The sequence below is a fragment of the Sinocyclocheilus anshuiensis genome, unplaced genomic scaffold (genome assembly GCF_001515605.1).
Source record: "Sinocyclocheilus anshuiensis isolate Anshui unplaced genomic scaffold, SAMN03320099.WGS_v1.1 scaffold1144, whole genome shotgun sequence".
NCBI classification, from domain to species: domain Eukaryota; kingdom Metazoa; phylum Chordata; class Actinopteri; order Cypriniformes; family Cyprinidae; genus Sinocyclocheilus; species Sinocyclocheilus anshuiensis.
In genome coordinates this window covers 910605-927686 of record NW_015551101.1, presented here as the reverse complement: position 1 = coordinate 927686, position 17082 = coordinate 910605, and the positions used below count along the sequence as shown (strand labels likewise).

Below are 17082 nucleotides of genomic sequence, written 5' to 3'. Positions count from 1 at the left end.
CGAATCCAGTATAATGATACACATCCGATTTCTTTCTCAGCTGTTTACATTCATTTAAAACATAACCGACTGCATTTACGAAAATGATTAATCGAGACGGGTACTATTGACATAATTCTGTGTGTATGTGTCTGTTCAAACATGAGGAGATGCGAAAGACGAATCGACTCCTTTTCCTTTTTTCCTTTTTGGGTTTCCTTATTTTGGTTATATTATGTTATGTTATATGTTATGTTGTTATGATGAATCTATGATTCAATTTTTTTTTTCAATATATCTATATAGTTTTTTCTTTTTTAAATATTACTTGAAATGTTTTAGTTATGTTTTAATAAAAATACAAATATATTTGAGAAATAATAAATATATCAATATAATATATTATTATATAAATATATTGTTTATTTTATTATTTTTTAAATATTTTTATATATGTATTATTTTTTATACAAGGTAAGGTACAAACCAACAGTCGAGTACAAAGACAAACTAAGTGTTTCTTGCAAATATTTTTCTGCCTGCCTCACAGGTGTGACTGTGCAAACCCTACATCACGTTAGCTTGCAGCAAACCCATAGAAGCTGTCAATCTAACGGTGCAGTGCACGCCCTGTACAGACAGGAAACAAAAATCACAACTTCCTGTCTGCAATTTGCTGGACGATTAAACCTGAAAACACAGAAGTCATTCAATCAGCCGTGCCCTCAGACGACCAAAACATCTAAAACAAAACAGTAACGTTCTGCCTGAAGAGCCGTATCAAAACTGAACACAACAGTCTGGTCGTCAAGGCAAGTGAACACAGACCGGTACAGAGCGCTGTGAGGATTGCCATTGTTTAAGGCTGAATGCTGGGCTGTGCTTGTCACAATGGTGGCCCAGTTACAGAGCACAAGCCGGCGGAGACGAACAATCCTCCATTTCCTCTGACCTAGCAGGCAGGGCGACGCAGTCGACTGTTGCTCTCTACACTCCCTTCCTCGCCAAGTCTGCCTATCATCCATCAAGCATTCCAGCTGACCATTAGCTGGAGCTGCTTGTGGCCTGTTCTCCAATTCATACAAGGTTTGAAGGCACTTCGGTAATATTGATTGCCTGAATTTGATTTAAACTCACTCATAAAGTACATGAAGGCATGTGTTTATCTTCTGCTGGCCCCAGTCCAAGATCAGCACCACTATGGCGGCAGTCGCACATGAAAAAATCTGATTGTGAAATCCTCCATGGCCCGACATACATCACCAATATGACCATCTTTTGCTTTTCGTTTGATGCCTATCTCAAGATCTCAAGTACTGGGTGCAAAAGCATTCAGGAGAACGTTCAAAGCGCAGCATAAATTCAGCCAGACAGATGCATGAAGTGTGACAACGTAAACCCAGCGCATCCTCTGGAACAAAAGCAGACAGCGTTCTCCGTCACTACTTGGGCATGAAGTCAGAAGCTTTCATGTGGCATGGAAGAACCATCAGCAGGGGAGTTCTTCACCCAAAACCTCATCCCTATGGATTTCGTTATCCCCAACATTAAGTCTAAAGAGCCTCCAAGCACGAATTAGAGTGGATAAATCAGTCAGGATGTCCAAGAAAACCTAACCATCTCTAGATAAGACTGATGAACATGTGCGTGAGCCAACACATATATACTTTTCTTCATAATTATATGATTCTTAATGGAAAATGGAATGACTTGATGAATTGTGCAGCTGTTTTAGAAATCTGAAATAATACATTAGAGCTAATTTCCTATATTTTCATAATGACATCGATCCACTTATGTAAATAACAATGTAAAAAAAACACCTTAATTTGATCTTTGTGTCCGTAATTGTGATAAATTATTAGTCAGTGATACGTACTTATTATGAGTTCCAGTAATTGTGGTATTTTCATCATAAATCTTCTACACACTTTTATTTAGCCATTCATACTCCAATAAAGAGCCTAACAAGGCTCACCTAACAGAGAATCAGGCCTGTTATATCGATCACGGCAGTCTGTGGAGATCGTTTGGCCATACACACATACCTGATCTGCAAGGCACTGCTGCATCAGCTGGAATGACCACCAATGCAGTCTTCTCACCGTAGTTTAGTTAGTACTCATAACTAATTAGAAGCAAATGGCTACCAACGTCTACCAAATGACATCAGGTATCCAAATGATTTCTGAAAATGACTCGTATTCCAGGAAGGACTGAAAGGACCTCATCAGTCATAATGCAAACAGGAACCACGCACCATATCTAACGTGCACAAAAAATGTGAGTTGGGCTTGTTGCACACTTCTCTCTTATAGAGAGACTTCCTGTCTAGGTGTGTATTAGCGCACAGACCGCAAAACCATAAGAGAGCTGCCAAACTCTTCAGTCCTTGCCGGAAAATACTGAAGAGCATTTATGTGTTCGAGAAACAAGACAATACAAGGAATTCCACCTTAAAATAAAGATTTTTTTTTTAAAGAAAATGAAAACTGGAGGAGGAAATTATGTCACAACGCAAACTTGATGATCCTAAAACAGGCTCCAAAAAATGTTGTAAAAGAAGATTTGATTTGATTTTAGAAACAAATATGATCTCTGGACAGATTTCGTAAGATTCACCGATTACATCATTCTCCATACCTGTAACATGTGAGAGAGGACTGTCTTAAACAGGAATGTCTATGTCTATAACATCAGCAAGATAAACTGAAATTATTTATGGAGAAGATGCTGAGCTTCCATATCTCTGTTCTTTTTCAAAGAAAAGCTGATGATAAATGACATCACAAAGGTCACTCCTGCTATATATATTTGAAGTCAGTAGGTTTGGGGTCTTTTTTCTTGAAAGAAATTAATCATTTTATTTAGCAAAGACGCATTTAATCAATCAATCAATCAATCAAAAGTGACAGCAAACACATTTATAATCTTACAAATATTTCTATTTTAAATAAATGCTGTTCTTTTGAACTTTATATTCTAAGAATCCTGAAAAAAAATGTATCACGGTTTCCACAAAAAATATTAAGAAGCACAATTGTTTTCAACATTGATCAATTTCTTGAGCAGCAAATCAGCATGTTACAATGATTTCTGAATGATCGTGTGACACTGAAGATTGGAGAAATGATGCTGAAAATTCAGGTTTAGCCATCACAGAAATAAATTACATTTTAATTAAAATATACATTTAAATAAAGACTATTATTTTAAATTATTTTTTACTATTACTATTTTTACTGTATTTTTTATCAAATAAATGCAGCTTTGACTCCTCTAAAAAAAGTATACACCAAACCATTGAACAAGCACAAGTTAACACAAGTGAGTTCCTTAATAACACCCTCCTCCTTCAGATGAAGACATCATTTTAACTTAAGTTAGTTAAGTTATACCCTATTTTCTTGCCATTGTGTAGAGTTAGAATTAATAACATTTAAGTGCCCGAGCTTGACCACTGAATATTTCTGAAAGTCTGATATGCCTATTTACAGAAATGCATTCTTAAATTCCAACACAGACATTCAAAAGAGTTCAAAAGGTACTGCAAAACAGGAATGACTCACAAAATAACAGTACAAGATGGAGCTGAGCTCAAGCAGTGAATGTTTATCTGTATCTGTGAATCTGAGTGCTCATCCGTCTGTTGATATACATCCTGTACGCCGTGCCAGTCTGCACCTGACGGCCCCGTCACAGGAAGTGGTGAAACCAAATACAAGCGGTTCCCTCCAAAGGTTCTCAGAGCTCAACACATGCCAGCTGAGGTCTGGACGACATGATTTGGGTCAAATGCCTAAAGATGTTTGTATTATGACATTTTTATTTGAAAATGGCCACATATATTTGAAGGTATATGTATTGCTCTTTTGGGATGCATAGTATATTGACAGCAACTTGACATATTCCAGATTCTATGTGACATTAAAATTTCTTTCTAAACATAAATGTGCCACTTGGTCTCTATTTCATGATCAGAACTATTTCAAATCACAAATTGTTTAGAGAGCCCAATCCAAAGAGCAGTGACCAACTCTAAACAATTGTGACTGTCAGCACATTTCCAACAGTCGTGTTCAGTTTGTTTGAATTGTTAATGTAAGCAACCATTCTTTGTAAAGTAGGAGAGGCTGAGGTCCAAAAATATCAAGAGGGAGACCACCTGTCTAAATCTGAACCTGATAACTGTTAGCATTTCATTCCTGATAGACACTCTTATCTTGGGCATGCTTGATGGCTTATCTCCATTGAAAATTGTGCAATGTCTCAGAAAAGATATCTTTCGTCATTTTCCCAAGCTCTTGTTTGTGGTTTTGAACTCAACCACAACTTACAGTAGAAGTTAACAAAGGAACTTCAAAATCAGGCCATGAATGAGCGGTTCCTGTCAGTGACTTTTCACTGGGATATTACATCATTATGATCAGATTTCCAAACATTGATATTAACTGAGTGGCATCTGACCTTGGTTGCTGTTTTTTTTCTGGCTGTCGCGACCCGCTCCCTCAGGCATGGTGTGATTATATCACAGGAAGTTGAAACCTGCAAAACAAATGCAAAGTGTTAAACAACAAAACAGTTTCAGTTCATCTATAAGAATTGTTACATGGCAAATGTATTCAAAAAGTGTAATAAAAAATAATGGCAGTAAAATAACACTGTCACTGAGCAGCAAGAATGTCTGCTTGGAAAATAAAATAATAAAAAATATAATTTAATTTAATTTAATAATTGGCAATCACGGTCACCTCACAGCAAGAAAGTCTGTTTGTAAAATAAAATAAAATAATAAAAAAATAAAATAAAATAAAAAATCATTGGGTAACACTGTCACATCACAGCAAGAAGGTCTGTTTGTAAAAATATCATAAAATAAAAATAATAATAATAATAAGATCAAATAAAATAAAACAGTTCATTGGGTAGCACTGTGACTTTGCGGCAAGAATGTCTGCTTGGAAAATTAAAACAGAATAAAATAATGGACAGCACTGTCACCTCACAGCAAGAAGGTCTGTTTGTAAAATAAAATAAAATAAAATAAAACAAAACAAAACAAAAAACAAAACAAAACAAAACAAAACAGCTCATTGGGTAGCACTGTCACTTTGCGGCAAGAATGTCTGCTTGGAAACATAAAATAAAATATAAAAAATAAAATAAAATAAAAAAATAAAAAGCTCAGCGAGAGTAGCACCTCACAGAAAGAAACAGAAGCACAGAAATAAAGAAAGTATATATAAGTGACACATCTCTAGGACAGAAGCATGTCCTACACAGTCAACTCAGACACAAGTCAGAAACAATATAACCACTCAACAAATGTAGTGTACACTCTCATTAGTTTAGACTGAGAAAAAACACAGCTAACCGGCTCTTTCTTTATCAGTGCGAAAGTGCCTTCCGCTTCTTTCATGAAAAGAGGAAGACAATAAAAAAAACTAGAGGAAAAAAATACCAAAGGTCCGAGCCAAAGCAATTAAAGAGCTGAAACTCGATAGACGCTGTTTGAGAAAGAGTGGGGGGTGTAGCTCGCAGCCTTGCTTCGAAGGGTTTCGTCTTGCACTTTCTCTCTCTCTCTTACAAAAGAAGAGAAAATGAAACGTATGTAATGATTGGCACAAACACAAAAATCCGCAGCTCTCTTTCCCAAATGTTGAGCATGTGTCCTGTCAGCGCAATTGGTGCTGGAACTTCAGGAAAAGGAAACAATTGGAATAGACAGGGCTCCTCTATGATGAGTTAATGTTTATCATATCCCGACAAGCCATCTCCCATGTCACCTGCCCCGGCCTTCACTCCGCAGGCTCCCCGCTGCCCGTCACTCAAAGGACAACACCAGCAGGAGAGCTCAACATCTGAGGGAAAGCGTGAACTATCCAGCCACCCTCCATAACTCAGAAAGAGACAGAAACAGTTCACAGCATAGGGGAGAAGTTCTCCATACTCATTCTGCTCTGATGTCTTACAATAAAATTGACACTGCTCTTTTTCTACGCTTTGATTTATGAAGTTCAATAAAGAGGTTTCATCTAAAACAGGGGTTCTCACTTAAAGGGATAGTTCACCCAAAAATGAAAATTCTGTTATTAATTACTCACCCTTGTGTCGTTCCAAACCCACAAGACCTTTGTTCATCTTTGCTACACAAATTATGATATTTGTGATGAAATCCAAGAGATTTCTGACCCTCCATATACAGCAATGCAACTACCACGTTCAAGACCCAGAAAGGTAGGAAGGACATCATTAAAATAGTCCATGTGACATCAGTGGTTCAACCATAATGCTATGAATCTACGAGAATACTTTTTGTGAAAACAAAAATAACAACTTTATTCAACAATTTCTTCTCTTCAGTGTCAGTCTTTGACACGCGTTCACGAAAGTACTGACACAGAAGAGAAGAAATTGTTGAATAAAGTCATTATTTTTGTTTTCTATTCTTTATAAAATTACGGTTGAACCACTGATGTCACATGGACTATTTTAATGATGTCCTTCCTACCTTTCTGGGCCTTGAACGTGTCAGTTACGTTGCTGTCTATGGAGGATCAGAAAGCTCTTGGATTTCATCAAAAATATCTTAATTTGTGTTCCGAAGATGAATGAAGGTCTTACGGGTTTGGAATGACGGAGAGTAATTAATGACAGAACTTCATTTTTGGGTGAAATATCCCTTTAAGGCCCAGTAGGCAAGTGGCCAAACTGTAACAAATGATTAATCGCAAATAAAATATCCATAAAAAAAAAATATATATATATATATATATATATAAAATATAGACATTTTCTTTCTAAATAAGTTTGTTAAAATAAAATAAAAAATAAATCCTTAAAACAAGACAGAAAAATATTATAAATAAAATAAAATACTTTCCCGACCCACTATATATATATATATATATATATATATATAAAATATAGACATTTTCTTTCTAAATAAGTTTGTTAAAATAAAATAAAAAATAAATCCTTAAAACAAGACAGAAAAATATTATAAATAAAATAAAATACAAATAACAATAAAATCAGTCTTTTTAAATGATACAACTGAATTCAGGCATCACAACATTGATATGTACAGTATGATTACATGATACTCAACAACTGTAAATTAGTGTAAACCAAATATATTGAAACGATGCTTAAAGTAAAAATGAAAAAATTGAAAAAATGCGTTAAAAGAAAATCTTTCTAAATAAGTTACAGATAAGTGAAATCAGGTATCATAACATTAAAATGTACAGTACGCAAATATTTTTAAAATAAAACTAATTTAAAAAAATCATTCAGGCAAGTAAAAAGTACAGTGTGATTACATTGTTGATTCAACAGTGTAATCATACTCAACAGTTGATGACTACATTGTTACATTTGAATATCCAATATGGAATGATACAGGTAAATTAACAAAAATCTGCAAAACTGTCTTATAATTAACTGATATGATACAGATATATTGCGCATCCCTAACCATTATATGGCTAGTTGCATTTTATCATTCACATTAAGCATTGTTTTGTCCCTCCTGTCAGAATAGACGTGCAACCAAATTTTGGGCCATGATCCACTAATCGACAACCGCTGATCTAAAGTTTTAGTGCGTGATACAGCTCCTGTTATTTAGGCAGCTCTGTTTGTGTCCATACTTCAGTTGCAGCGAAACGCTCCGAGCCAAGCGTAATGATCTGTTTTGGATGTCTCGTAACCAGACTAAATTAAAAATTACCCTGGCACTTTTCCATGCACTGTCCTTCAGAGTGTTTCTCACCGCAGTCCCCCGGGTCCTTTAGGGCCCATTTCCAGCTCTGCCTCATTAAAGGCATCTCACTTCCTGTAACTACGAGAATGAAGGTTGTAGAACACTACAAACCTTTGCGGTTAAACCCCATGTACTTTTTTGGCTCCAGAGCTTGTTTGCTGTGAAATTCCCGAATTCCAGAAATGGAATTGTGGTAAAAAAAAATTGATTCTAAAAATTGACAACAGATTCTAATAGCGAATAAATGTTTCCGTCGGAGGGGTTGGGGGGACAGCAAGTATTTTTGAGGCCGAGTGGATGACAGCCAACATCTGGTTAGCCAGCGCAGAGGTTAGAATGAGGTTAGCGAGACTCTACTCTCCCTAATGCAGAGCAGCCAGTCTCCATACGCCTTCCAAACACCCTGACGTGCTCCTCAAGCAAAATTGCAACTTTGTCATAATGAAAAATGTCGAGCAGGAGGCCTTTTTCCACCCTGTAATTTTCATTACAGTTGCATCTCTTGTGGCATCATTCCAGGTGCATCCTCATGCTCCGCAGTCTGTCAGTCATAGACAAAACTACCCGCTGACAGAGTCCTATTACATGAGAGCACAGCTGGACAGCTGTGTGCCTGTTCTTGCCTGCACATGTGTGTGTCTTGGGGAGTTTTCTTTTGCGTGTCTAAAGGGTAGAAGAGCTGGATGACAATTATATGTTAGTGTGAAGAAGTTCACTGTTTCTTGTATTGTAATATAAAAGACTCAGTCACTGACAAAACACAGCAGAACCCTTAAAGGTGTCATAGGATGCTACATGCACTTTTACAAGTTGTTTGAACTGAAATGTGTGTTGGCAGTGTGTGTACACAACCACCCTATAATAATAAAAATCCACCCAGTGTTTTTTTTTTAATCTCGTTAAATATTTTCCCCTTTCTCAAATTGAGCCGATCTCAGATGCCTGTCTGTGTGACGTCACACAGACAGGCGGGCGGGGTCAACAGAGCTCATTAACATTTAAAGGAAAATGCTACAAAAACGGCTTGATCTGAAAAGAGCTGTTTTTGACAGGGTAAAAAAGCTGTTTTTTACACTACCATTGAGAAATTTTAACCAAACTATGTTACAGACTTTTCATATGGAAGCTTGTTTTTGCAACTTTTCATCTCACAACTAGTGGTCGACCGATATTGTTTTTTTGACAGCCGATGTCGATATCTTGAAAATGGATTAAAATAAATGTGTAAAATAAACATGCTTACACTTTAAATGACAAAGTATTTTTTACAAATAAACAAATATTTAATAAAAATATAATTAAAAAGGAAGTAAACACTGTAATCAACAGGGCACTCAGTAATCTGGGAAGTTTGTGTGCACTGGGAATCACATTTTTTCAAATAAAGCCAAAGTAACACTCATTTTACATACAGCACACAGTGAAAATGACATGAATATGACATTGGGCAAAGCATGAAGCGTAGCATAATTTGAAATCACGAGTTTAAAGTTTGTCGATCGCACGTCTCAGTGAAGCTGAACTCTCCTCCTGTCCGTATTCAATTTGCACGGACCGACTGTCATGCAGAGTACACGCGATCATGCAGGATACAAATGCACACTTCATAAGATCTCACAACTGGATTCGGAATGTGAGCACTGTGTGTTCAGGCGCTGCCGTTCTCAGCGCCGTCAAAATAAAAGTCCCACCACGAACGCATCGGCCAAACAGAAAATCTTATCAGCCGATGCCGATATTTGAAAAATGCCAAATATCGGCCGATATATCAGCCTTGGCGACCACTACTCACAACACAGATGTTTTTTCTCGCAATTCTGAGAAAATTGTGAGTATAAACTTAGAATTGTGAAACAAAAAAAGTCTAAAAAAAGAGGCGGAAGTTTATATCTCAAAATTGTTAGTTTACATCTCACAAATCTGACTTTTTTTCTTGCAATTTTCTTAGAATTGCAAAAAAATTGAATTGTGAGCTATAAACTCATAATTGCAAGAAAAAAGTCTGAATTGTGAGACAGAAATAAATAAATTATTTTTTATTTCGTGGCAGGAAAAAAAACTAAATTGCGAGAAGTAAACTCATAATTAAAAAAAAAAAATCTGAATTGTGAGATGTACATTTAGAATTGTGAGGAAAAAATTCTGAATTGTGATACAAAAGGCCAAAAATAATGAAATGCTAATATTTAATTAAATCCAATGTCACATTAAAATAAACAAATGGGGCTGCACAATTAATAGTAATAAAACTGAAATTGCAATACATCATGCGATTTAATTTAAAAAGTATATAGTCTGTTGCATTGCATGTTTCAGAGTAAAGACTGTCACTGTGTTCATTTACACGTGCCGCTTATAATAAACAGTTTTCAGAGCAATGCGGTTCATAGTAGGCTAAATGCTGCATCTCACAAATTCCATCTCTGCAAGTTTAACATGCATTTGGGAATGCAGTGTGCATTCGGTTCACTTTATTTAACCACATAAACACTGTTATAATTTCCAACATTTAGAAAGTTTACAGCATTTTACCACTATTCTGCCAAAATAAAGACTTTTTGGCCAAGTCGTGCAACCCTTTAAACAAAATAAAAGACTTACTGAAAAATATTAAATATTTTATATTTACATGAACATGCAAACGTGTCGTACTTAAAACATTAGCTTAAAAAAGTAAATATTTTCAAGTATAAGGGATTCAGCTGACAAAAAAGTTTGGGAAACCATGCCATAGAAGAAACATTTTAGGTTCCCCAGAGAACAGTTCTTAAAAGATTACATTTTCTTAGTCTAAAGAACTTTTTAATAATGTTAAGAACCTTTTGTGCAAGGAAAGGTTTCATGGTAGTTAAGGTTCTTTTTGGAACCATAGATGCCAACAAAGAACTTTTATTCACTGAACAGTTTCTTGAACATGTCTTATTCATTTTCTTCATAGTTATTTTGCAACCGAAAACGCAAAGCTTCTGGTTTTAACTAAAGCATAAAAAGCATTAAAAACTATTACTTTTGACACTGAACTGTAAAGAATTATTAACAGATGAATTCATATTGCAAACAGAGCCCACTACTGTAAACACACTCACACCCAATGCAACGTCCATCTATCTAAAACTGACCAACACACATAAACAGAGGTGCATGTGAGTGTGTGGAGGGGTGAAGATGTGTTTTGATGTTCAACAGCTGACCTGTTCACAAAGTGAGGTCAATGCTGATGCACCCAAACACGTAAATAAACAGAAGCGTGACTATTGTCAGTCCTGGCCCTGCTGCTCTATTGTCTTACTCAGAGAGTTTTGAAGGTTATTGTTACTTTTCCAGCTGACCTTCGCATTTCCCTCTGGAGCCGGACCACAACACTGCCATCCACCCCTTCCGACATGTCTGCCCACCGCCAGCACCACCATTTTTTTAGCCTTTTCCTTGTTTGGTTAGACAACAAAGGCTTCACAAACACAATGGATAATGCGCGGTTGGGGTGGTCACCCGTATTTACACATACACTGGTGAGGAAATGCAGTGGGCATGAAAGCGAGGGGGCAGTGAGGATGGAGGGGCAATAAAGCAGGCCACGCTGTATGTGGTCCTCAATCACAGGAGATTCGAGCCTTTTGTTTCAAGCCTTTGTTTAATATTGTATCTTCTTAGACAATATTAAGTGGGGGTTGTAAAATATGGTAATGACACAACTGTTTCTCAGAGCAAATCATAATTGGCTTGAAATGGAAAAACAATTATAACGGAAGACATGGACATGCCACTTCTGTTTTTAGGAGTCACACCCACCCATGATTTTTTGTAGGGGGAAAATCATCATATTTCAAGAGTTTTGTTTTGTTTGAGTGACAACAGAACAAATGTAGCTAGTTACATAAATAAGTGATTTTAAGACCAAGTATTTGCCAAATGGTCACATCAGGAGTGGATTCTGGACAAAGCCAAAATGCAGCAACTACAAATTTAGACAAAATGGTTTGAATCATGTCTATGATCTGTGACAGATGATTCAGCTATACTCAAATTTAGTGTGAAATTGATATTCAAACAATCAATTATTGAATTAAACCATTCATTTAAAAAGGACCTTAAAGCCATTTTTGGCACTTTCAGTGTTGTCATAATCACTGTGTTTTGCCTTTGTAGGAAACAAAAAGTAATTAAAAAATAAAATAAAGAATAAAAACATTGTGCAAAACCCAAGATTTTTCTAATTTAATTCTACCAATGAGACTTTCTTGATATCAATACAGTTGTATCAACCTAACATTTGACTTTCTTCCTGCTACCCACTACCAAAAAAACTAATGTTTAAAATTAATTTTTAATCCATAAATTAAAATGTGCTCAAGTCTAGAAAAATTATTGCACATAAAACACATAAATAGGAGAAAAAATGTCTGCCTCTTAGCCAATCAGTTACAACTAGTAAATAAAAAAATGTTCTAGTACAACTAGTAACAATTAGTCAGAAAAAAAGTAAAATAATTTATATACACCAGCAAAGCTGATTAGGTTTATAATGTGTCCCTTCAATGTTTTTTTCAGATTGTTCCCACTGAGCTCAATGTTCAACATTTCATGCACAAATTTTGAAGCTTTGGGAAATTGGCTTACATTTTAAAATGACCCATTAGCGCACAGTAAAACAGCTGTGCGTCAGTAATGCAGTCCATGTGAGATCATCCAAATTTGGCCATCAACTGGCCAGCGAGAGCAGAGCTTTCCCTGCCAATCACACGACGAAACAAGGCCAGTGACCTCACAACGACCAATAGAAAGCAGTTTACATATTTCAAAAGACCGATTTTCATGGTTTTTCAGAAATATGTCATGATCGCACAGAAAGGCAATCATTCCCCAGAGAACATACAGTGAGGGGAAAGAGTTTTGGCCGAGAGGGCTGAAGCATCCAAGTTCCTGAGGCTCAATAAAAGTGTCATCGGGTGTAGTGAAGAGTGTGGCTATAAAAAAGGGCCTGTAGCCCTGAGTTCTTGCCTGCTCCACCAGGGAAATTCCCTTTGTCTTAGTGTATGCAACTAATTATAGAAGGAAAGCTGTGCTGCAAATGGTGTCTATAAAATAATAAGTGTCTGTCCATAAAGTTCAAGGTGACAAACTAGCATGCAGCCCCATCAATTTATCAACAGTGGGAAAAGGGGGGCTAATGGACCTTTTAGTAGCCAGGAAAAGTAAGCGCTATGTCATGCATAGTGTACCAAGCCTGGGAAGTTAAACAGTTATATATTACAAATAGGAATGTTTCTAGTGATCAACGATAAGAGATTAAAAAAAGACAAATGGATAATGATCCAGGCAGGGCATAGTGTAGACAGAAGGAATGACGCAGAAAAGTTGTGATCTTTGACCTGGATGAAAGAACGCAGCAGGGGTGCAAACAGAAACCTGGGGTGATCAAGAGTCGTAGAGAAGCGTAGGAGGGTGGGGACGAATTACTCGTGGAGGACGCATCCAAGTCGGGCAGAGAGACAGTGCGGTTTTGAGTCACCAGACAGAGGATGGCATTCACAGCTGTGCATGTGCACACACCTGCACTTGGAAACCCTCCCAAACGCACCCGCTCTGTCACCACTGCAAACAAAAGACTCCTTGAGATGGACGGAGTCAGCAAACTCCACCGTCAACAAGCTCGTCCCCTCCCAAACCCATCAACTCTTTGAACCACTTCCAGCTCTTTTCTCCTCCACCAGTGTCGGAAATGCCGGTGTTTGAGGGAGATGGGTGTAAAGTCAGGCTCTTGGCTGCTGAGGGACTGCTCTTGTGTTCATTCTGGGGGCTTCGGAGGTCGGAGTTGGGGGGGATTCTGTCTGTGTTTGCATTACTACCTCCATCAAAACCTCGACATCTGCTGGGCAGATGCTCTTATCTGGGAATATCTGAGAACATTTGCATTCGAGATGAAAATGAAACCTCAAAATAATCGAATTTTCTAATAGAGTGCTGCTGGCGTGAAGTCAAATTCAGGAAGGAATATTTGCCATGGGTTCCCATAAGATTTTCCTATGGGTTTTTAATTCATGAGTAAAAAAGGTATGTGGGAAATATTAATTGGTGATACTTGGACGTTTTGCTCTTCAACGTTAATTAGACACAACCATACGCCAATTTTGCAGTTTGCAGAAGCAGTTTTTTATTTTTAAAAACATTTGTTTGTAATAAGTAATCAAATAACTAAAGTAACTTACTAATAAGAAGGTTTGGGGTGTGAGTGTGTGCCGTTTACGTTGTACAACAAAACTTCCAAGAATCACCAAGTTGCAGACCTTTTTTATTTACAAATTGCAAACAAATTTATTTTTGTTTTCTTTGCACACAAAAAGCATTCTCGTAGCTTCATAAAATTAAGGTTCAACCACTGATGTCACATGGACTATTTTAATGATGTCCTTACTACCTTTTTTGGGCCTTAAATGTGTCAGTTGCGTTGCTGTCTATGCAAGGTCTGAAAGCTCTCGGATTTCATCAAAAATATCTTAATTTGAGTTCCGAAGAAGAACAAAGGTCTTATGGGTTTGGAACGACATAAGGGTGCGTAATTAATGACAGAATTGACATTTTTGGGTGAACTATCCCTTTAATAATTAAAAAAACCTTTATCAAAACCTTTAGTGCAGCGTAAAGGTTCTATGGATGTTAAAGGTATATCATGGAACCATGAATGCCAATAAAGAACTTAAAAGTAAGCATTAAAGCAACAAAAATACTGGCACTATGAAAGAGGATACACAGAATTCGAGCTGCGCTTTACACCTCAGATGCAGGTTGTACCGCATCTCTCCATAAGGGACACGGAGCATGGAGCTGGGAAGCTCATCAGCCCAAATTCTTGTAGCTGGGGTGCACTGGAAGGAAATGGGGATTTGGCGTATTCCCTCCGAGCTCTTAGGAGGAGGGGGTCTGTCTCCTAAATTCATGGTAAACTAAGCAGCAGGCCGACATTAGCAAGACAGTTTTCCAAGTGAATAAGTGGATGGTGAAAAGGGGATGTTGGTTTTCAAAGCAAACAGAGCTTTGCATGTTAGCCTTCACATTCAAAGGTCCAAACATCCAGAGGGAAGATTTGGCTGACTTCCTGCCTCTCAGTTCAGATTCCATGACCAATCCTGAAGCCTATTCTTCTCTTTGATATGATGAAAATGACCAAACAATACCCTTTTCCCCCCTAAAGACCCAAATGGGCGACATTTAAGATATTGTTTTGCCCTGAGATATGCTGCAATTTTCAAAATAACATAATAAGCTGGAAGAACAATGAAGTGTCATTTGTGGAGAGTTTAAAGAGCTCAAATCCATGTGTGTTGACATTTTTAAAGAAAATGTAGGCCTTGAAGCCGGGCAAGAATGCATGTGTCTTGTGTGTTTGAAAGGAAAATAAACATTACCCCACTGATCTACTGACAGACAAAATGACAGACAAACTGTGTGGGGTGTGTTCAGGTCATAAAGCACATCAGCATATCAGCATGAACTCACAAAACAACACTATAATGAAATTCAGAATAGCTGGGATGCATTACATACGTTTTTGTCCAATCAATCACATGATTTCAGTGATCCAAATTGAAGCCAAATTTCTTTTTGAATAGAAACTGACATATTTTGGGGTTAACATACAGATTCCCACTTGTAACGACTGGCATCTTTTCAATGAGTTTGTATTCCCGGCTGAACTAACGAGTGAGTAAATTAAGACCAGACGGGATTCATTGGCAAGTTTTATTTGTCCACCCCGAATAGTCAGCATTCCAGCTGCTAAAGAAAATAGTGTTTGTTGAGCAAGAGGTGGGCTGTAGAGAAGTTGAGAACGCTTGGACTTTAAATGTCTGACAAAAGATCTGATGCTGAAAGCAATCCCATGTTGAAGGGTTTTCCACTGCTGCCTATGAGCTAAGACTGAGGTAATACACATATCTTAAGAAATTAGTCTATACCATCTCAAATCAGCCTAAGGTGGTTAACCAGTCTGGTTTGATGGTTTTAGAGGGGTTTTGGACACTTGCCAGGCTGGAAAACAAGCTTAAACCAACCTAAACCAGTAACAAAGCTTACAGTAGAACCCTGCTGAAAAATCACCTTAATCCAGCCCAAACTGGTTTGCTGGTCTTTGCTGGTTTAAGATGGTTTTGTCCAATTTGGTCTCACAATCAAGTGTTTTTAGTAGGTTTTGCTGCTCTAACTAGATACAAGTGCAAAAAATCCATCTAAAAACCAGACAACAGACAACCTTATAGCCTGGGAGACCAGTTAAGACCAGCTAACCATCTTAGGTTGATTTAAGCCATTTTTCATGCAGGCTACAGTGAAATAAAAGCATAGGCCTACTGCATCTTTTATGAAAACATAATTAGGAACTGTGTGACATTAATCTGGAGGGAGTAAACAAATCTAAAGAAATATTACTAGACAACAATGATACTAAACAAGAATGAGTTTACAGGTTCAAGACATGATGATGACAGACACCCACACACGTCTTGGCTTGCACACATATGAATAGCCTATACACCATTACTGTGTGTTATATCAATCTCTTTGCTTAATTAACTAATCAATTTATATGCCAGTTGTTAGACGCTAAGAAATATTATTTTTAAACCTAGCTAAATATAGGCCTAGTGTAAAGTGTTAATGCTGTACAATCTATCTTTAAGATGGTTCGCAAATAAACCATATTTTCCTTATCTTTGATCCTGAGAAAATCACATTGAAAAGTATGACAAGCTGTAACACACAGCCTACCTTTACAGCTGTGCTGATCGGAGACATCAAAAGTAACGCAGCCAATGTACGTACTCCGTTTCCAATCCTAATATCCCACGTTCGATGAAAAGGATCAACAGTTTTCCCAGCTCGTGCGCATCAGTGGGTATTCCTGCTTGCTTTGACTAAACAGCGCGTCTGGACGCTTGGCTTCCCGTATTGTAATGTACTAAGCAATGCTGGATTCTCCAGTGTTCAGTTTCCAACACTTCCAGTTGTCATCCTCACTGGATTTACTGTCCCATATATGAGTAACAGTCGCGCGTCACTCACTACAGACGCTCCGTGCGTGCGAACGCTGAAAGAAACGCTACAACACTTCCAGTTGTCATCCTCACTGGATTTACTGTCCCATATACGAGTAACAGTCGCGCGTCACTCACTACAGACGCTCCGTGCGTGCGAACGCTGAAAGAAACGCTAGCGTCAAAAACTCAACGTTAGGAATGGAACATCTTCCTTTTGGTTTCTTAGTCTCCGTTATCCACACTCACACTACATTTAGACTGAGTAGGAAATGCATTCATTTAAACATGTTAAGAAAACGCTAGTGG

General features: G+C 37.4%; 1 protein-coding gene across 1 annotated transcript in view; it reads right to left on the bottom strand.

Annotated features, from left to right (window-relative positions):
* Window positions 1-16831, bottom strand: part of LOC107662784 (uncharacterized) — a 43467-nt gene extending 26636 nt beyond the window's left edge. Inside the window, exons 1-2 of the mRNA XM_016452883.1 lie at window positions 16508-16831; window positions 4447-4524 (exon numbers count right to left, since the gene is read on the bottom strand). Of these exons, the coding sequence (XP_016308369.1) occupies window positions 4447-4495 (49 nt within the window). The 5' untranslated portion in view covers window positions 4496-4524; window positions 16508-16831. The remainder of the gene's footprint in view (window positions 1-4446; window positions 4525-16507) is intronic.
* Window positions 16832-17082: the final 251 nt, after the last annotated feature.